We start from the raw sequence: 21,102 nt of genomic DNA on the forward strand, positions 1-21,102 counted from the left end.
AATCACAGAACTGAACGAGTTTATGTGGTCAGGAAGAATGGAGGGAGGAGAGAGATGAGGAAATAGTGAGACTGCTGAGATTGGAGGAAAAGAGGGGATAGAGAGAGGAGGAGTGAGACTATGCTGAGTTTACAGTTTGATGTCAGGTTGAGGAACTCATGAATAATAGATGTGATCAATTAGTTGATTAGGAAGCGGAGAAGTAATATGCTTCCTCTCTGGGATGTGTTGCTCTGGCCTCGGGAAGCTTCCCAAATTGTAATGCATTGGCTCATTGTGCTAAAAAGTACTCCAATAAACTGCTGCCAATCGCAAGACAGTGTTGTCAATGATGGCAGGAGGCTACTTCATTTTCCGTAATTTAGTGCATGTATAAGTAACTTTTTTGACGGCAACATCAGGAGAGGAAAACTAAATGAAAGTGGACAACATTCACGGTTTTCCATAGCAGACTGACAAACTACTCCAATAAAAAATGTGCCTTTTCAAAAATGATAAACAACACACACACGCAGCTATGCTGGAGACTGTAGCCCCGGGATCTGTTTGCATACTGGGATCAATTGCAAAGAGAAGAATGGAACAAATTGCCCAGAATGGTACAAGTGGTGTAGTTGTGCTTGAGAGAGTAGGCAGGCTGTTGGTCAGCGTTATGTGTTTTCTTGCCAGACCAAACTTGCTGCATGATGGATAACCAAGGCCTCATTTTCAATTTTCCACAAGAGTTTGCAGAGACTGCCATGATGACAATAGTTGCGCTATAACAATAGTAACGTGCCTTTTTTAATAGCTAGAACTTAGTTTGTCACGAATCACATATGGAAAGGCCACTACCTTTCATGACAAATCATAATTAGGTCTGTGATGGTGTTATGGGCCACAATATTTTAACCACATTTACATGAAAGTCCTGAGATCCTGGACACTCAGGAGAGCTCTAGCGGGACACCATGTTTTTGAGCTTCTGTTAAATCAGTCTCTGGCTCTGTCCACACAGTGAAATTCCCCCACAGGGAGCTCCAGTAGGCTAGGGCTTCCTCTGAGTGAGAAGGAGAGTTCCCATCCTGTCTGTAGTATTGATGCTCCCTGGTGCTGATGGGAGTTGTGGTTCATTCCTGGGGGTTTCAATCACTCTGAAGCCACAGAGTAGAATTGGATTGTTCTCCTGTCAATGAAATATTTGACTTGTCTCTAGGTTGGTTTTCAATATGCGTCTGGTTGGTGTTCATCACATCTCTTCATTTCTTTTAAGGAGCATTTGTCATAATGTAACCACAGTGGTGATTTATGTTTGTATGTGGTAACATTTAAAGATATCTTCACAAGAAAATGAAAACATTTCTGTTTAACATCAAGATGACATTTTGCTAAATTTGATGTCATGAGTTTTGACATGAACATTTTCCATTCTAGATAGGCAATTGTAATGAAGGAAAACAACTTTAATGGTAAACATTTTTGTTCATAAACAAGTATTTGTTTGGAACGCCATGACTCTGAGATGCCTGTTTGTTTATGTGGTTTGTGGAAATGTATCACAGTTGTACGTTAAGGATTTTCCCTCTTGATTCCGTCTTGCTGATGATGGTAGACTTTGGTGACAAACAGATGTTGGCCCCTCTTATCAGCATGTGTAATTAGAGGGATTTGCATATGCAGAGTATTTAACAAAAAGCACATCCAGCTATATTTCTTTCACTACACAATGTATAATTTAAGGGAAAGAGAATGTGTTTGTGAGATATCTTTTCACAGAGATCATAACAAAATATAATATCCATGTATCGGATAATGCCTCTTTCATTGTTTCTAGCCATTCCACTGTCGGCCATGTCACTGAGAATAGTTCATAATATCAACACCATGAAGGTACAGGAACTTAATCAGACTACTGTCAACCATTGAAACGCTGACACCGACACTCATACAGACTTTCCTTTTCATTATCACCCCCCCCCCCCCAAATGTCCTTGGAGTCATTAGTAAAAAATGTGCCCTGCCTCGGTGAGCTTCATGCCCTGAAGAGTCACGACACGCACCGCTCTCTACATATAGGCTAGATGCTCCAAATGCTAAGTACTGTCACAGCATATGATACCCACGCCATTAGCCAGGTGGCTTTCATTAGGGGAATGACTGCTATCGTTTATAATTAATTATTTGTAAATAGGAAGATTCTGAAAATAATTGATAGCTTGTAGTATATGCCCTCAATTAATTAGCTAGCGAGGCAATCTGGTGGTAATCTCTTCACCGCTGGTTTTTCTGTTAAACGTTTTTGATTGTTTTTGATTAAAAGCAGTTTGCCTCTTCAATGGTTGTATTATGATGGTGCATTTTTTTCAGAACTATATGTGATGTCATACTAGAGAAAAATAATGGCGTAAAAAAGGAATACCAGACTAGTTTCATCCTCGAGGGCGTTGGGGGACCCTGAAGCATTGACAACATATCCCAACCAGCATACGCAGACCCAATTTTGTTATTTACAATCTAATACACTCTTCAGTGTCCTACAACGTATAGGCCTTAAGTGTTCAACACATGGGGATGAATAATATATATCCCATGGTGAATTCTAGACAGTCCTAGCAGCGTAGTAACAAAGTGAACGTCCTAATTGTTTTAATCAAATCCGGAGCCCTACTATTTTGGGCTCTGTGCATATTAATGTGTCTGTCTAGGGTTGTGGGGCTGGGGAAGGGTAATTACACAGAGAGACAATGATTCCCTAACCACTCTTCTGTTTCCTAACCTTCTGTCTTTCTATGTTCACAATTCAAGGCCGCTGGGATGGATTCTGTTTCCCTATTTTTCCGGAGAGGTCATTGTGTCAGTCTCCAATTATGTTTTTGACCCTTGCAACTTCTTAATTAAATGTTTTTCTTCGACACTCAAGTTGCTGATGATGATTTAGATGGTTCTGAATAAGCCAACTATACCATATAACTCATCCAATTACAGCCACGCCTTAATATATACACTATGCATGATCTATTTAATGAGTGTTATCCTATTGGCTAAACAACACTACAGTCATAATATAGCTGCAGCTAGTCGGACCAAATGTTGACTCCCAGTGGGTCAGTGTCTGGGTCACTGCCTCCCTCACCTCACACAATGCAATCGTTACCTCTTCAGATTGACATATCATCAGCATCAGGGTGATATCCCAGTCCATAGTATCTGTTAGGCAGACTGTGTTGGTGATGTCAAAACCGTCGCTGTATTCACTCCAGAGGTTCATCATGACATGGTCAACTGAGAAGAGGCAATGACGAGTCCGCTTCAATCTCTATTAAGAAACACGGCTTCATCAGCCTGCGTATTTACAGATGTAATCAGGGGTCGGGTTTTGTAGGTCAGCCTAGACACTGGACATTGTTATTGACCCCAGCTTTCCATGGGAAAGAAACTCAGAAAGAAAGATGGTGCCGGTAATGAAGCTGCTCGCCCCCTCCTCCTCCTCCTCCTCTTATTTACCTTATCCTGTTTGTTGGCTTTTGTTGGTTTGTTTACTAGATACATACTGATGCATGAAATTAGATAGTATAATAAACCAATGTGCCTTGTTACTGTTATCTCCCGTCACCATACACCCCTTCTCTGCAATAGGGTCCTTCTTGTTAGGATACATTGAATGGGTACACACACATTTTGGAGTCATAGCTAACGACAAGGTAATAGAATCTGGTTGAGCTCCTCCTTTGTTGTGAAATGCCTCTGTTTTTACATCAATGTGTGTGTTATCGCTGCCACCGAAGGGTCAAAAATCCTCTTATGAAGCAGAGCGAGCGGTGAGTGTGGGTAAATGTAATTCTGCTGTTGAGCAGGCTGGGAGATCAGACCACTATTGTAAGGCTCTGCGCGTGGCTCCATTTCTTTACCATGAAGTGAGCGTAGTTCACCAGGAGAGCACAGGTTGAATAGGCCTACACATTAATGTAAAGCCTGCAATAACTTTATTATTCATGTGGAAAGGCAACATAGAATATTGCCTCATTGTAACACCTTGGCAGATTCTATAAACTCAGGACAAGCCTTGGTTTGTGTCCAGTTATCGAGAGCCCTGCCCTTCCACCTCCCTCGTCTCGTAATTTGGCTCTCCATGTCTATCTTTTGTAAACTTGGAAGTTGGAACAAGATGTTTTCATTCTTTCGATTCAGTGTTTTCACTCGGTTTCCAGGTGGGAGAAAAGCATCGCAGACAGAAGCGAAAAAGAAAAACATAACCCTGTTTCCAAAAAAATGGTAACCGTGCTGTTTGAAACCGATATGTTTTCACAGATATTAAAAGCAGTTTGTGTCCCTTTAAACTTAACAGGGTAAAGATTTAGCAATTAGGGAGTAATCACGCTCATTATACAGAGTAATCCATTTAAAACCTAACAGATGTCTGTTTCAGCAGAGGGAAGGAGGTGGTCCCACTCAGAGAATAGTGCTGTAATGTTGTTCAAATGCTCAGGTGCAAGGTTGAAGTGGTGAAGATTTTATATATCTTTTTTTTCTCTCCCCTAAGTGTCCACATGTTGACTGATTTGAATGGCTCATTTATTTGCAGTGGTCCCTACGTATCGTTGTAAATTAAGGCTGGGGCAGCCTCCATGTTTTCGTTCTCTGAGACCCTTTTTAATTTTGTCATATGTAACTTTTTTTTTTCTCCTTGTCTTAACTTTTTGAAAAGTAGTAGTTTGTGGTTTTGATGGTTGTCCACATGACGGGGACCAGCGCTAGAGACTTGCATTGTTGAGCATTACTCCTAGTCCTTCCACAGTCACAGCAGTAAAACTGTTTACCACTGACATCTGGAGAAGTTAACATTGAGGTTTTTGCGGGGTTTAGGCCTATAGTCATTATAAACTACTAAACTATTCCAGTGCTGTAGTCCTTTTTTATTAAGATATAGACCCAAGTCAATGCTTCAGATTCCTCTGGCGTTGTTTACATGTCACATGGTAATTTCCTGGTTTGCAGTGATGGCCTATATGGACTCAATATTTCAATGCTTATAGGAAGCTAGGGCTCCTAGTCAGTATTTACATACCATTCTCAGGTGACTTGTAAAGAAAAGTCTATTAAATTTAACAATCAAATGTACTGAGAGTGGTATATGGAGACACAAAACCACAGGAGACCATCGTTCTCTCTGTGTGTGTGTGTGTGTGTGTGTGTGTGTGTGTGTGTGTGTGTGTGTGTGTGTGTGTGTGTGTGTGTGTGTGTGTGTGTGTGTGTGTGTGTGGTTTTGTTTGTACTATACGAGCACGATGTGTTGATGTGTGGGCGAATGTTTGTACTGTCCAATTAGAGAGAAAAAAATCTGTCACTGCTTTAAATATTTTTGATTGAAAGGAGGGAGATTTAGGTGGGTGGGGGGGAGAATCCCTGACGGAGCTGCCTGTTTCCCCCCACTGCCAGGTGTTTAACATTGACTAGAGCTGGAGATGAATGTAGCTTATGGCAACCAGTGGAATTGACCGACTCCTGGGAGTCTCAGCTTCCTGCCGTGAAAGTTAATATTTTCAAAGCCCATCAGATGCACTGGGAATGTTCTAGAGCGTCCCATAGGCCAGCACTGATAGTGAGGCAACCCCCCCCCCCCCCCCCCCCTCACATACACACACTCCTAGAAATACATTTTGTTAGTGATGAGTGAGCCTTCTTTCTAGAAGGCTCACTCATCGCTAACAAAATGTATTTCAATATGTTGCTACTGAGCACTGTGTTCCCTGTACTGCTAATGGAAATGAACCCCATCAATTATTTACATGGATTTGCTTTGTTTCTCCCTCATGTTTGTGCCTTTTTAGCCCGGCTACAAGGTAACGATATCGTCTCTGTGGTTTTCTACACCAGGATGCACTCAAAATAACGACAATGAATTGACGATGTTCCGTTCTACTGTGTTTGGGGGGGGGGGGGGGGGTATTTGGTGTGAGCAAGAGAAGAAAGAAATCTCCAGCTAGACTATATTTTCTCTATTCTCATAGCGCTCACGCCAACCTCCCCCTTCTCCACTCCCCCTGCTGCCGGACCATCGCGGCAGGAATCCTTTGTCCGAGGTGTTCATCTGGAACAACTTTGCCACACTTGTTTTCATGTTCTTTTAGATTACAGGGCAGCCGAGCCGGCCCTGGCTTTGAAGCTGTTCTCTCTCTCCCTTTGTCTCTGTGCAATGCACTCTGGTAATTAACTTTGTCCTTCTTTTATTTGTTCCAGTCACTCGCAGTCCACTCTTCTGAGCATCTTCTCCCTGGAGTACCAGGTTAGAATTTTTCTTCCTTTGTGATCCCTGACAGGTGCCTAATTGAATGATGAATGTCCTTTTATTTCTTTGTAATTGAACTGCCAGCTCTCTGATTGGTTTGGAGGATCCCCCCCCTCCTCTCCTCTCTTTCACGTGGAGGGCCCTGCTTGCATGAGTCTATGTGGATGTCTGCCAAGCCTTCCCATCCATCTGTCTAATAACATCTAGCCGCTGCTTATTTGGTGGACCTGTAATAAATTATGCTAAACCATTATTATTCTGACAATAATCATTTCCCCGTGTAGTGCGGCTGCGTGTGCTAAATGTTTGCTGACTCGCACTGTCACTGCCGCTTTCCACGTCTGACAGCGGATGATGATAAATGACCGCTGCCACGAGTGGCAGAAGGCAGCACAGGCAGAAAATGGAGTCATTTATCATCCCCCTGACAGGTGTCAGTCACGCCGCACGTCTCCACGGAATTACATTTTTTTGTGTAGTAGTTTTTAAATAAGTCGTTTTTTAAGCAATGCTCTTTCTCTCCTATCCCTCTGGTTAAGATGGGTTCAAATTGAATTGCATGATGGAAATACGTTACGTTGGGGTGGCAGGCGGCGGAATAGGTCGCTGTTTGAGCGAGGCGGGAAATGAATACAAGGTTTTGAGTAGGGGGTTGAACAAGGTTGCCTTGACTCGCTGTGAAACCCTGGGCAAACTTATTGAGATTCAATTACTATGACCCCTCTCTCACAGCCTGTTCATACACGATACCATAGAGCACCCAAGGCGGAGTGATTCAGGGGAAAGAAAAGCTTTGTCTTTGTACTGTATTGCATGGATAGCAAGTTTACCATATGGATATCAGCTATAGCATGTGTATAATGTCTAGCAAGCGTATTTATTTATAATTTGCTATTAATAATTACACCATTATAATATGTTGTATTTTGTGTTAAAATTAAATGCGTTTAGTTTTAGTAACACTATATGTACTCTTTGTTCCAGAAAAGGACCAAAAGAACCATGTCAAGGCTTCAAGCCCCAGATTGCATTGAAAGCTACTACCAAAGGTACGGTCTCCCCCCCCACCCCCGCCCAGGAAGGGAATCATTCATGTTGCATGATAGGAAGTGGACAGGGCTGAGAGTAGGTGGGCCTCCATGACAGATATAATCTCCTCCAAACAAATCACCACCTTTAGGATTCATTCCAGACCTCCACATGCACCTGCTGAAAAGAGAGAACAGCAGTTGGACATTTGGCTTACACAGGCTTGTGATGGGCTGATTATCCCTAATTCTGTTAACTGTTAAACTAATAAATCCGTCGGTTTTTTTGTACAGGCTTTAAGGGGATGTCTGAGAAAGCGTCTTCGCATATCACAATCAGCCTTTTTTCTAGCTTATTAAGCCATTGTTCTGTTGGAAACGAGGCCTGGATAATGCACTTCTAATCCACTTATATAACAACAAACCTCAGAGATGATCTGGGAAAGATCTGAGGGAGCTTTGGTGGTTTCAGTTAGCAAGGGGGGAAAAAGCAGTTTTGGGCAGGCAAAGAGAGGGGAGTTGACTAACTAACTATCACGCTTGGCTGGCTTAAAGGAAGTCTGAGTCTTCTAAGCACTGCCGTTTTAACCACAGCAAGCCTGCCAAATGCCACTGAGGCCGGAGTCATCAGGGACATTGACATGTTTTGGTTGGCCTGGTCTCGTCACCTCTCCCCTTCTGTCTGCCTTTGTGGGCTGTTATTCTTTTCACCGCTGTCTGTTGTCTCTTTTTTATAATGAAGGTACCTGAGCGAAGCCAAGGCACGTCCCTCTGTCCCTGTCCTTTTGGAGCTGGCCAATGAGGTAATGTCATATAACCTATATGTCTCCCCCCCTCCCCACTTGATGTTCTACTATTTTATTTTCCATTTGAAGTGCACACAAGCAAATCTTGGTACAAACATAATTATCCCCTGAATACCCCTGAATGCGTTTCAAATAATCGTTTTTCCCTGTCTGTTAGCGATTATGAAAATTGGACAAATGGTCCGGTCTATTAACCAATTATTTAATGTAATTAGTCCTTTATCCCCTTTAACGCAGATGTGAAAATAGTTTGTGCTTTATTATGTCATTTTTATAATTGACATTCAAAACTGCCACAGTTGCTTCAAACTGCAGACAGGTGAGGTGCAGGCAGGTCACCGTCATCACAATATTGTTTTAATCGGGCAGCACATTTTCCAATCACACCAAAGAAAGAAAGATACCCAAGAAAGATACAACCCCACTTAAGCCTACATGTTTGGGGTTTGCAATAATATACATTTTCTTACATCTCAAAATATGTAATGCTAATTGAACATGTACCAGTTAGGTCGAACGTCAGAGTATGAATTATGTTTTGGGCGATCATAGGTTACAATGAGGGATTTATTCACTTCAGAAATGGTGTGTGAAAGCACTTGGTGTTTGTTTTAAAAACAGTCTTGGTGCTGTGAGTATTAAAGGGGTACACACGGCCAAGCTCCAACATATCACAAGAATCAATGTGCTCTGCGCTATCTGGTGTCTCCTGTGCATTGCAGCCAGTCAGCAAATGAACAATTAACATTGCGTTAGTCTCACGGTTTAATGGGTAGTGAGAAGGTGCTTGGTACAGGAGCCCTAAGATGCCATGCTATTATGGTAGCTCTTCTCACCCCCGCCACATCCTCAGTACCATGGGAAAATGTGGCGAAAGGCTTGATGAAACAAGAAGCCTGGAATGAGATGTTTACCCAGATAATAGCAGAGATGAGGATTTAATATCCCCTTCCAATAATGATCATGTTTGTTCACATGTGTTGCTTCTGCCGCAGGTATTTAGGTAATGGAGAAAAACATGAAATGTAGTCACCTCTCGATCAAAAAACATCAACAATGTTGCTCAGTTCATGACTTGCAATTTCAAAGCATATTTGTTTGTCCCATTAAAACTTCTTTTAAATGGCAATCAACATTTTTATTGCAGATGCTTCAAACCAAGCAATGAGATTCCATGCTTCCCTTTCTAAATCTGAATAGTTCACATGCATCAGTGGCACCTCAAAGCTAACTGTCATTATTCATTCTCCATTTAATAGACATATGATTTTTTTTCAAAGGATTAAACTCAGGTCGGAGATAACTGTCTATGAACCATTTAACTGTCATTTTAATACGCTACTTAACATTTAAACCAAGCACTCACGCTCTCGCAGACAGCTAATTGATCTAGTTTTAGCCCTTTATGTGACAATATACACTATCTCCAACAGGGGGAAATAGTTTTCATCAATGTTAATCATCTTTTTTCCCCCTGAAATGTTCTGCTATGCTTATATGTTTTTATATAAAAGTTTTTGATTTTCATACCTTTTTTATGGTGCTTCGTGAAGGTCAGTTAAACACATATGCTTAAGGCAACAGGCATTAGACGGCATTAGACTGTCTGTGAGTGTGACACCTTTTAGCATCAGGGGCTGATAAAACCAAAGCTGCAGAGTTTTTCTTTTTAACGGTAATTATTTTCAGCAGGCATTCAAGGGCCTGTGAATCTTAGTCACATGTTAAACTCATGAAGTGGTGCGATTTGAGAAGCTATGAGATGGACTGATGATTAATATGAAAATTAGGGAGACGCAAGTACCTGAACTAATCAGGTGGTCCTTATGCAGGCTGGGCCAGCGTGGGTAATGTCGCCATTTCTCATGTGTCAGAGCTGATGTGGGTTACTCGGGATAGGATGCTCTCTCGTTATCTAAAGGGTTGATGTGAATAGAAGAGGGAGATGCGTCTTGGATGAGGGGGAGAGATGGAGAGAGGTAGAGCCCTGTAGGCTACACAGACGCTGTCTGAGCTCCCTCCCTAATGAAGATGAAGATTGTCTCCTAACCTCTGTAATAATTATAGACATGTTTGGTCTTTAGCTAGCTGCCTTTGTATTCAGAATTATGGAGATGGTTAACAAATACTACCGGCGTTGTCTTAAAGTCTTTGTGTGGAGTGGAGAGCTCTGCTTCCAGCACCAGCAGGAAGGATCACAGAGGAGATGAAACACTACAATCTCTAAACAAGCTAAGAGCAAATTCACTTTGGGGCCCAATTATGCTAACAAGAGAAAAATGTTCCCTGGCTGTTAGAACAGTCGGTTTCTTAAAGTCGCTGGAAATTGCACACATTTTACTAGTCACGCTTGTGTATTACTAAGGCAATGGTGTTATTAGGTCATTTGTCATTTCATGTGTTTTCCATTTTTATATTGTGCTATATTAACTCTGTCCAAATTGCATGTTTTTGTGTTATTTCCCAAACGGTTTGTTACATTTCAGAAGCTAGCAAATTTGTTTCCAAAGAAATAAGAAAATACAACTTTTTTGCTCAAATTGTTGCTCTTCAGAGTTCTTGTTTTATAGATGTTTTGTTTTTAGCCTCCACAATTGGTGTACATATCATTATGTCTTGCCTGTCTTGACACTCTGAGCTGTACAGTATATGGGGCAACAGTGCAGAATGAGTAGAGAAATTAAATGAGAGTGGGCTGGGAGGTTGTATACCAGATACCTTGTTGTCAGATTCACACTGCTAATCAGGCCCCCAAATCAGTCATTAGTGTTCCTCTACCTGTCAGGCTTACCCTTGATCTCCATCTGACTGCAGCCCTCTCACTTCTCAAGGTGTCTTGCCTTCCTTCCCTTCAAAGACTGGCTCTGCCATAGGTCCTCTCCTCTTCCTCTTCCAGGGCCTGTGATATTAGGCATTGTACTGTAGTTACCAGCTCCCGTCCCTCTGGTCTGTCCTTTGTTTCTGCCTTAGTAATCTTCATATGGTTAAAGCTCTGATTGTGTCTCTAGGTTGGATGGGTTTGTTGTTGCCCTTTTCATTTCAGATGATGTGACTTGCACCTTCCATGTCTCTCTCGATAGAGGTGAAGGCATTTCAAGCTGGTAGCTTGGCTATATTAAGAGCCCTTTTGTTCCAGAAGGAAACATTAGTGTGAAGGAAGACTCCCAAAAACGAAATTTAAGTTAGGGCTGCTGTCGACAGTTGGGTCAAGGTTGTAAAACAGCACAATATAGGCCTACTGTAATTTGGCCCCATTAGAAATGTCATTATGTCTGTGATGTCAACCCAACACGGACAGCCAATGTTTTTCCAATGGAGTCATTCTTACTTCTTAAAAAAAAAACTTGCACCCAAATGATCCAAAATTGTGGGAATGTCCTTGAATGTCTCACAATTGTGCCATTCTCTGTGGAGGGAGAAAAGCAAAGTCCCCTCCCCTGCTCTGTTTTGATTTGAACTATCTAGATCCCTTAACAACATAATACTCACCCACTCTTCCCCGTTGTTGTTTTAACCCCATCACAGGTGGACCTCTCCCCTGCGCTCATGGCTCGCGTCATTGTGGACAGGTTCCTTCAGGATCAGGAGGGCGGTGTGTGTGAGTAGGGTCTTTCTCTCTCTCTCTCTAGTTCTCTCTCTTTAGTTTTCTCTCTGGTTCTCTCTCGCTCTCTCTGGTTCTCTCTCTTTCTCTTTAGTTCTCTCTCTGGTTCTCTCTCTCTCTCTGGTTCTCTCTCTCCCTCTCCCTCTCCCTCTCCCTCTCTCTCTGGTTCTCCCTCTCCCTCTGGTTCTCCCTCTCCGTCTGGTTCTCTCTCTGGTTCTCTCTCTCTGGCTCACTCTCTCTGGTTCACTCTCTCTGGCTCACTCTCTCTGGCTCACTCTCTATGGCTCACTCTCTCTGGCTCACTCTCTCTGGCTCACTCTCTCTGGCTCACTCTCTCTGGCTCACTCTCTCTGGCTCACTCTCTCTGGCTCACTCTCTCTGGCTCACTCTCTCTGGCTCACTCTCTCTGGCTCACTCTCTCTGGTTCACTCTCTCTGGTTCTCTCTCTCTGGTTCTCTCTCTCTGGTTCTCTCTCTCTGGTTCTCTCTCTCTGGTTCTCTCTCTCTGGTTCTCTCTCTCTGGTTCTCTCTCTCTGGTTCTCTCTCTCTGGTTCTCTCTCTCTGGTTCTCTCTCTCTGGTTCTCTCTCTCTTGTTTTTTCTCTCTCTGCTTCTCTCTCTCTGGTTCTCTCTCTCTGGTTCTCTCTCTCTTGTTTTTTCTCTCTCTGCTTCTCTCTCTCTCTCTGCTTCTCTCTCTCTCTCTGCTTCTCTCTCTCTCTCTGCTTCTCTCATTGGTTCTCTCTGTCTTAATTCCCTTCCAAAGGGAAGCTGTAGCAGCAGTGCTGCTGCTGATGTTCAGCCCACACAGTCTTAATGAGAGACAGGCCACTGCTACTACCTGGGGCAGATGACTGACAATTAAGCACTCGGAAGACCACCCACCACTTAACTGCTGTTTAGATCAATGCTAGTTCATTTCATCAGTGTTATTTATAACCCCCCTGATCTCCCCCTCCTACTCCCCCCACCCTCCCTCCTTTTCTTCCTCCCTCCATCCCAATTGGGCTCCACTAAGGAAATGGAATTGAGGGGAAAGTGTGGCAGAAAAAGCAAACGGTTGCTACATTGCGCTGATGGACACATGAGGCGAGAGTGAAAATCCAGACACTATCTTTCTTGAAAGTGTCCCAAAGATAAACCGTTAGAAAACCAGTCACGGTGCATTCTGGTTAGTCTGTTTTCTTTCATGGCTTGACATTACTGGAGTCATGGAATGTGTATAGATATTGTAGTTTTTTTTTTTAACCGTTCATGTCTTTTTGATATCTAATGTTATTCATATTTAAAACCTTAATATTCATGAAATATTCAACACCTTTAAACCTTTTGATAGTCTTGAAGACTTCAGGAAAATATATTATTATTACTAAAGTGTATATATACCAATTAAACAAATATTCTATGAAAAGTTGCACAAATCATCACCCCAATATACATAATAGCAAACTGTGTGATTTATTTTGATTATCACAGTCAACAATACTCCTCCTTCGCCCATCCATACAGTCACAGTTACCACATACCTTGTAAACCCACAATAACATGCTAACATTACAAAGAGCGACAGGATGGTGAACCAGGAGTTAATTTGCCACTGGGTGAAGAAAAAACATTTAGTTATTTTCCAAGTGTCAACTGGATGATTAAAACGGGCTGTTAAGTGAGCTCGGGGGACTTGCCTGTAAAAGGTTTATGAGTAATATTCACCGCCATATTCAAAGTGAGCCGTGAACACCAGGGTAATTGCTCTCTGTCCATCTCTGCTCCACCAAGCGCAGCACATCAACCCAACCGGTCGGGCCTCTGTATATTTGTCTTGTTGCTTATTCTGAGGAGAAGAGAGGAGGGGAAAGGACAGAATATTGGCTTTTGGTATTTCATAGTCCTTCACCACTTCACCCCCTGTGTAATGTTTGCCTTTGCTGGCTGACAGTCTAGGTCTCTGGACTATTCTAGGTTGCAGCATAAATTCTCCCCTTCGTTGATGCAGTGGAAAACACGACCTGATATGCAAAACATTCAGGAGGACATACTGTAGCCTGCTTGTTTGGCAGGGTTCTTTTTCTAGTATCTCTACTTTCTTGTGTGGTTTGTTGGTACTTTTCAGCCCTGAGACTTCACGTTGTCACCATTTGATTCTGTGATCCTTTACCTCACCTAATTCATTCAGATGAGTGTTCTGTGTTCATTTCCTTCTAATTCCTCTCATTCACTGTCGCTTTCTTCCTCTCTGTCACTCATACACATCCCACACACACACAAAGATCCCACATCATTTCAACAGACACATCCTGGAAAGTGTGTGCCAGTGGGTGCTTTATGAGTGACTCACATAGTGTCAAAACACAGCGCCTTCGATTTAATCAAGAAAGAGATTAAAGTGGATGTGTGTTATTTTCAACTTCTCCACAGCACAGCCATTTGTCAAAGTCAAGTCTGTGATTGCTTTGGACCACCGTTATCCACTGCCTGTCAAAATAGTAGTCGGAGTAGTGTGTAGAACAAGGCAGACCGAGGCATTCTCTGTCTGAGACGCTGCCTGGGAGAGTCAACCTGCAGCCCACACAGAACCCAAACACTGGAACTAGGTGAGATTAGCTCCTTGAAGGCTGTACGGTAGGGATGGGCATTTGAAATGATTTCTCTATTCAAATAGTATCATGACATTTTTTTTCAGATATCCGCATAGTCCAAGTTCTATACTCAGACAAGTGATGGGATATTGGACTGTTTAAATAAGAGTGCCCATCCCTACAGTACAGTATAGATGTTGGGATCACACACGAAGGTGAGAGGAACCTTTGCGACGAGGGATATGCATTTGATGTAAAAACAGACTTTCAATATTTATTTGCACACGTATGTGCTTGCATACTTATTAGTAAGGTTTCTGTAATGCAACATGTAGCTTTGTGGTGACGACAAGCATCCAAATTGTAATGACTAAGACAAATCATTTGAAAATGAAAAATGTCTATATTCTCAATCTCTTGACAATAAAATGCCAAATGATGTATAGGCTGTACAAAATAGATACATTCATGAATACAAATATAGCCCGTCTTCAAACATGACATAGTCAGTCTGTGTCATCCATGCAGCTTCCCCACACGGAGAGCTGGTTCTCTGCTGCTAGCCAGCCTGTGTGAGTGTGACTTAGAAATTGACACAGCCTCTCTCTATCGCCTCCCCTCGCAGTGGTGACCTGCCTGGCCTTTGACAATGAAGCACTGCGCACACACAGGCTCCGCGGTCAAATCTGGAACCTCCCTGTGTGTATATTAGACTTATGTAATGTGTTTCCATTATGAAACAATGCTAGGATAATTGTATTTGCTGGCAATTAGCTAACAGGTTTGTTCAGGGCTATTGGCAGGCGTATCAATCATTTGTCCCCTCCCCCCCGCCGGACACACTGTGTGGTGTGTGTGTCGCAGGAGAGCGAGCAGTCTGCAGAGATCAATAGACTTCTCCTATATATGGGATCTACCCCCAACTGGGCGAGCGACTCCTTGGACTAGCGCCATCCTTTTTTTATTCTCCTCTTTCCTTTGCATTTAAGAGACACAGAAATGGGGCCTTTGGGACTGTGGAATATATGTACAATCACTACAGCCAGATCAATACAGACTTTTAAATTGTTTTCTGTCTTTTCCTTGTTTTGTTTTGCTGGTGGTTTGTCTCCCCTCTCTCCTCCTCCTCTTCCTGCTAAAGGATTAAAGGGAGCATCACTCAGGCAGGACGATAGCGCGGCTATTTGGTGGCGCATGTAAATAAATCAATAGATTCAAAGCAGTTTCGTCACGTATTGAATATGATATCAACATCCATAATGTTCCTCGTCTCATGAAGACAGACTGGCTAGAGGGGAGGGGCAGGTAGTACTGAGGAAAACTCTCCTTTACTCCTAGAGAGACAACGGCACTATACAGAGAGGACACTATTGCCATTCTAGGTCCACATAATCTACAATTGTTCTCAAGAATTTTCTTCATACTATCGGGACGCTTTGTGTGTTTAGGTAGAATATATAAACCTACATCCATGCACTCTAATCCATTATATGATGAAGACTAGACAGTGTTTTGAAGTTAAATGGTCACTTTTTAAAATGTTCTTATTTTTTGTCTTTAGTTAGGCAAGTCAATTCTTATTTTCAATGACGGCCTACCGGGGAACAGTGGGTTAACTGCCTTGTTCAGGGGCAGAACGACAGATTTTTACCTTGTCAGCTCAGGGATTCGAACCAGCAACCTTTCTGGTACTGTCCCAACGCTCTAACCACCAGGCTACCTGCCGCCTCTTAGTTGACCTCATGACTTAAATGTATTGAGGCTTGCCAATGGATAATGATGATGGTGATGATGATGATGATGATCATACTCTTAGCAGTCACTAACTAGGAGATTAGAGAGGGACACTGAGGGATCTCACCCACACTCCATCTTGTCATCCCTTCTCTCCCTCCATCCCTCTCTCCATTCTCCCCACTGACGTGAGTTGAACTGCCTCTAGATTTAGATACACTTTTTTGAGGAGGCAATTTTGCTAGCTATTTGACCTTTTCCTTTTTCCCAAGGCCTTCCAGCAGATTAAATTCCTGCCCCATGTTTTCTAACTATGCAATTGGACCGCTGCAAGATTTATTGTCATGTTCGCTCACCAGATAACCATGTACCAGAGAACCATGTAGGCAAGGTTATGTCGCCTACATTAGATGTTAACATTTCTGAAAAATGTCCATGGTTTTCAACATATTTCATGTTTCATTGATTTAATTTGTTGATCACAAAATGGATGTAGCTTTAGATCCACTGTTATGACTTTTATGGTTTCTCCCCTATTTGTCACTAAGGGCTTCTCTCTCCCTCCTGTTTGCACAAGATAGGACCAAGATTGGTGCTGGAGCAAGAATCATTCATACATCTGTTTTGTTTTGAATAATGAGAGCCAGGGCACTTCATTAGCAAGGAGGAAGCAAGAAAAAGAGTAGGAGGTAAAGGAGGAGGGGGTTGTGGGCAAGGTAAGCAGGCGTGTGGCACCTCACTTGACAAGTATACTAATTACTCCTTTTCATCAGAGGAACTGAAGTCAGCCCCTGCTGCAGTCTTATGGCCTGACCCAGGAAGAGCTCTGTATGGTAGAGCCACCCCAGCCCAACCCCACGCACGCTTTCATTTCAGTGCTATCAGGGAAAATCAGGTGGAAGTAGATCAGTTCTGCCCCAGCAACCCCTTCTGGTGCTCCTCCTGCGCTGTCGATACCACCCAGCACCATCATACACATAGCAGGAGGAACAACGCACATTTTCTCTCTCGTCTTCTATTTTTTAAAGCGGGAGGATACATTTAAAAGGAGTAAATTGGAAAATCAAATGAGGGCTTTAGGTAGCCGTGGAGATTTGCCGAGCTGTCCGCCGGTGTCTGGGGTTCATCTATCATGTCCCACAAGTAGTCAATTCCTCCAGTATCTGTAAATGTTTTCAGATATTAGCCAATTTATATGCTCCGAGATTCATCATGGAAAATCAGCTTTAACAGCGCGCATTATCAGGAGCCGTCTCTTTCCTGCTCCGAGACGTTTGATGAACGAGTGTCCTTCCGCAGCTCAATGGCTTGTGCATGGGAACGATGAGGGGGTGGTTGGGTTCGGGTGGGGGGATATGCAGGGCTTGGTCCCCTATGAGGGGAAAAAAAAAGAACTCTGTTTTTTAATTAATAAACAAACTTGCCGAGGAGCTCATCAGTGTCGAGGGCAATAACGACCGCCATCCATTATTGTTTATAACGGTCCTCCCTCAACAAATGTTGCCTTCTAATGAGCTTTTTTTTTTTTTCATTCGCATAATGACTTTTTCACCCTACTGGAAACAAGGGGGAGAGATGATACAAATTAAATGAGTAAGGAAAGAGAAATCAAGCAAGGTTACTAGTTACGTTCTTGTGGTTACAGTACTGCGCTACCTACCTTGTAGCATTGAGCTTTTTGTTTTGTGCGTTGGAAGCTCTACTAAACGGGATGTTGTGGTGTGTTTCTTTTACGCTAGCTGTTTTCTTTAGCAAACCCCACTGGGAGGTGAAGTGGTTCTTTCTAATGTTCTCCTCCCCACTCCTGCTCCTTAGATGTTTATGATATGATACCTCAGTCAGAATTGATGCCAACATGGGACAATTACAATAAATTCTGTGTATATTTACAAGGTGTAAAGTCATGCTGCAGGCTTTGTTCTCTGCATGTGTGGCTGGAACATTTTGTGTGTGTGTTGTTTGTGATGATCTAGTGTATGTACTTATGTGTGCATGTCTGTGCGTCTCTCTCTTTGTGTATGTGTCTCTTTCTGTGTGTGGTGGTGCAGCTCACGGCAGCGTGGTGTGCAGTGCTGTGCGAGGCGGGGGTGTCTTTGAATAAATGTATGCTGATATTCGACGGAGGCTGCAGCGATGCGAGGGAGACGGGGATGCTGGGCTGGGCCCTGTTGTTATTTACTGCCGTGTTTGTGCACGGCGCATGGCGGGCGATTCCCGGCCTGCAAATGGCATTAAGGCCGGCCTGTGATGAATGAGCATTAGGGTAAAGTCATTTTAAAGGCAGCCTGATTTATTAGCGGCCTGGTCTTCCATTTTCATCAGGTCATTGCTTGGCTTGAAACTCCACAATGTCAGCTCCAAGGTCACCCTCTTTATGGCTATTTATAACCCTATCTCTCAACAACAACCAAAAGACCACGAAAAGAAACAAACACTTATCATGGCTACTCGAAAAAATAGCGAATTAATAACAAGATGGAGGGAAAGGGAGCATGTTAGCGGATTGCTAAACTGTATACGTGTTAGTGTCGTATTACTGTATGTGAGAGACTAGAATGTGGTGATGGTCAACCTCCTATTATGAGTGCTAGTAAGAAGAGCTTTAGTGGTGGCTGTTTGCCTTCGGGAACGTTTATTACACATGACTGTTTCGCAGAAGCAGCGTCAAATCTATAAAACTACCATTAGCGGGGGGGGGGGGGGGATCAATCAAAATGCCATTAAAGTGGAATAAGTTGCCAATATTGCTGATGTGGTTGTGGGTCCTTTGATTTTCCTTCAGATTATTAGGCACAGTCGAGTAGTGACTTTGTTAAGAGAAACGAGTGTTGCTGGCGAGTAATATGTCTCTCGGCTTCATAAAGTTTGCTGCCTCATATTTCCCACTGTATTGATTATCCATTATCATTTGTCATGAGGTGTCCTAACTCGAGGGGAAAATATAACCCTCTTTCTTCATTGCCGGCGCTGCCTGCGCAGGAGCATGGTATGGATCTGCGTGTGAAGGTACCAATCTCTGAGAAAAATGAGCAGAGAAATAAAGCACAGCCCTGAGAGAGAGGGGAGTGCTGACTGGGCTTTGTTCTCCCTCCACTCGTTTCTCTTTCAGCTGGGAAGAGCAGACGAGGGATCATATTTGTTCTTCCTCTGCCGGGGGTGTGCTAGTACACAAGAAGACTAGCATCTATGAAGGAAAGAGAGAGAGGAGGAGAAGTGAGGTTCTGAGCGTTTTATGTGTTCTAGCAAAGATCTCGTCATAATGAAGGTTCTGTTTTAATAGAGGCTTATATAGTATGTCAGGTCTTATAAACCACAGTCCTTTTAAGTCGATTTTATTTCACTGGATGCTGCTCACTCCTCTTCCTCCCCTTTCTATAAACCCCTCAAATTAGCCTCCCTGTCTTCAGCCCTATCTACCTATCTACCTACACATCTCAGGTAGAGATTCCCTAGCTAGCTGGGTTTTTGGACAGGAACCATTCACGTCTGAAATATGAATAGAAACATTCCTGATATTGTCAGTAATGCAGTGAGTCTGTCACGACCATATGTATATATCATTAGAATGGCGCGCCTCAACCATTTCGTCACACAATGATACAATCCATTTAATCCCAATCTTTTAAAAAATGATTTAAGGAATTTTTGCTGTTGCAGTAATAGGGAATCAATCCAACGGCTTGCAGCGCACTGATTTATAATGTTAGTAGAGCTTGAATGGGGATGAGAGAGGCAAAATAGTCATCATTCATAACGTAGATAAACTACATGGGGCTCCTGTGCTCTGGAGTGAAACTTTTATCTATGGAAAATCTCAATAGGCTCCAAGCAGCCAGGCAGGTCGATGGACTAGGCTAGAAATACTGCAGTAACACTGGCAGCAGCAGGGTACATTATGGTAAACCTGGCCTTGGTGTTGATATACTCTGTTGATCCTCCACCTTTGTATCTCCTCAGTCACTGTTACATTTCTAAAAGGTTTGTGATATTTGGATTGGAGCATTGTTGGGACTGGGATGACTAACGATAGTTTGTGTGCTGGCTTTCTCTCTGTACTACTTGCAGCCTCCAAGCAAGTCGTCAACAACATGCTACGGGAGCCATCTTTGATTCCAGACCAGGCTTTAGCCAATCACGTCTACCAGGTATTTGAATTATACGTTTATACTGTAGCAAATAACATAATCTCACACCGTAATTTAATAGTGAATGTGTTATTTGTTCTAAATGAATCTGTACTGTATCTACCTCATGTTTAATTTCCTGTAGCAAGTCTTGCGTGTGTGACTAAAAATTGAGAAATATTAAACATGATTCCCAACCCTTTTTTACCGGTGTATTGGCTTCCTTCCCCCAGCCTGGATGCTGTAATATTTCTTCCCCCTCTTTTCAGTGCACAATAAATGACTGCTGTTATGGACCACTGGTAGACTGCATCAAACAGTATCCTTACCCATAAATGTTAAGCCTGAAATTGACGAGGAGCTATTGAAGGGGATGAGATGTGTCTGGCTTCACCTGACATAAAAGTTCTGCTTCAGAGGGGAAGTGTTTCATCCTGACTCCCCACCGTCCCCGTTGCAGGGGTGGAGGAGAGGAGGAGGCGGCTGATGTAAATGCATCTCTCTTGTTCACGGAGTGAATCAGGCCCAATCTTCTATGCCACAGGAAGGAGGTAGGCATGCGTATTCACAGCCATTTTCTATTTACTTCCTGTGGGTGAAGTGGCTCTTGAAATGTGACAAGTCCAGTAGAACAAATGGACCAGGAAGGGGGATACTGTCAAGTCAAGAAATTAAGCAAAGTTGGAGTTATTTTGGGCCCCTGAAAATAATTGTATGACTTATCAGCAATAGAGTGCATTGAATGTGGTTTAGGCAAATATGACTTTCTTCTACTGCCGTTATGCTACGTTGACCTTTTCCCTGTTTGCCTGTTCACCTGCCTGCTCAGTAAAGAGAGCAGTCCGAGTTATCAGCACCATGGAGAGTTCTTGGCATGTCACTGCCACATGAAATATAGCCCTCCTAGTTACTACCTCTCTCTCTGTCTCTCGGTCTCTCTGTCTCTCTCTTTCTCTGTCTTATTCTATCACACT

At 42.9% G+C, this 21,102-nt stretch overlaps 1 protein-coding gene across 2 annotated transcripts in view; it reads left to right on the forward strand.

The window, feature by feature from the left end:
• The window catches only part of cdin1 (CDAN1 interacting nuclease 1), a 72,954-nt gene that overhangs the window by 7,428 nt on the left and 44,424 nt on the right, over window positions 1-21,102 (forward strand). For both annotated transcript variants that reach the window (XM_055863504.1, XM_055863503.1), the window contains exons 3-8: window positions 6,217-6,262; window positions 7,250-7,314; window positions 8,036-8,096; window positions 11,625-11,697; window positions 20,070-20,149; window positions 20,398-20,447. In XM_055863504.1, coding sequence (XP_055719479.1) covers window positions 6,217-6,262; window positions 7,250-7,314; window positions 8,036-8,096; window positions 11,625-11,697; window positions 20,070-20,149; window positions 20,398-20,447 — 375 coding nt within the window. The remainder of the gene's footprint in view (window positions 1-6,216; window positions 6,263-7,249; window positions 7,315-8,035; window positions 8,097-11,624; window positions 11,698-20,069; window positions 20,150-20,397; window positions 20,448-21,102) is intronic.

This window comes from Salvelinus fontinalis, chromosome 15 (assembly GCF_029448725.1).
Source record: "Salvelinus fontinalis isolate EN_2023a chromosome 15, ASM2944872v1, whole genome shotgun sequence".
NCBI classification, from domain to species: domain Eukaryota; kingdom Metazoa; phylum Chordata; class Actinopteri; order Salmoniformes; family Salmonidae; genus Salvelinus; species Salvelinus fontinalis.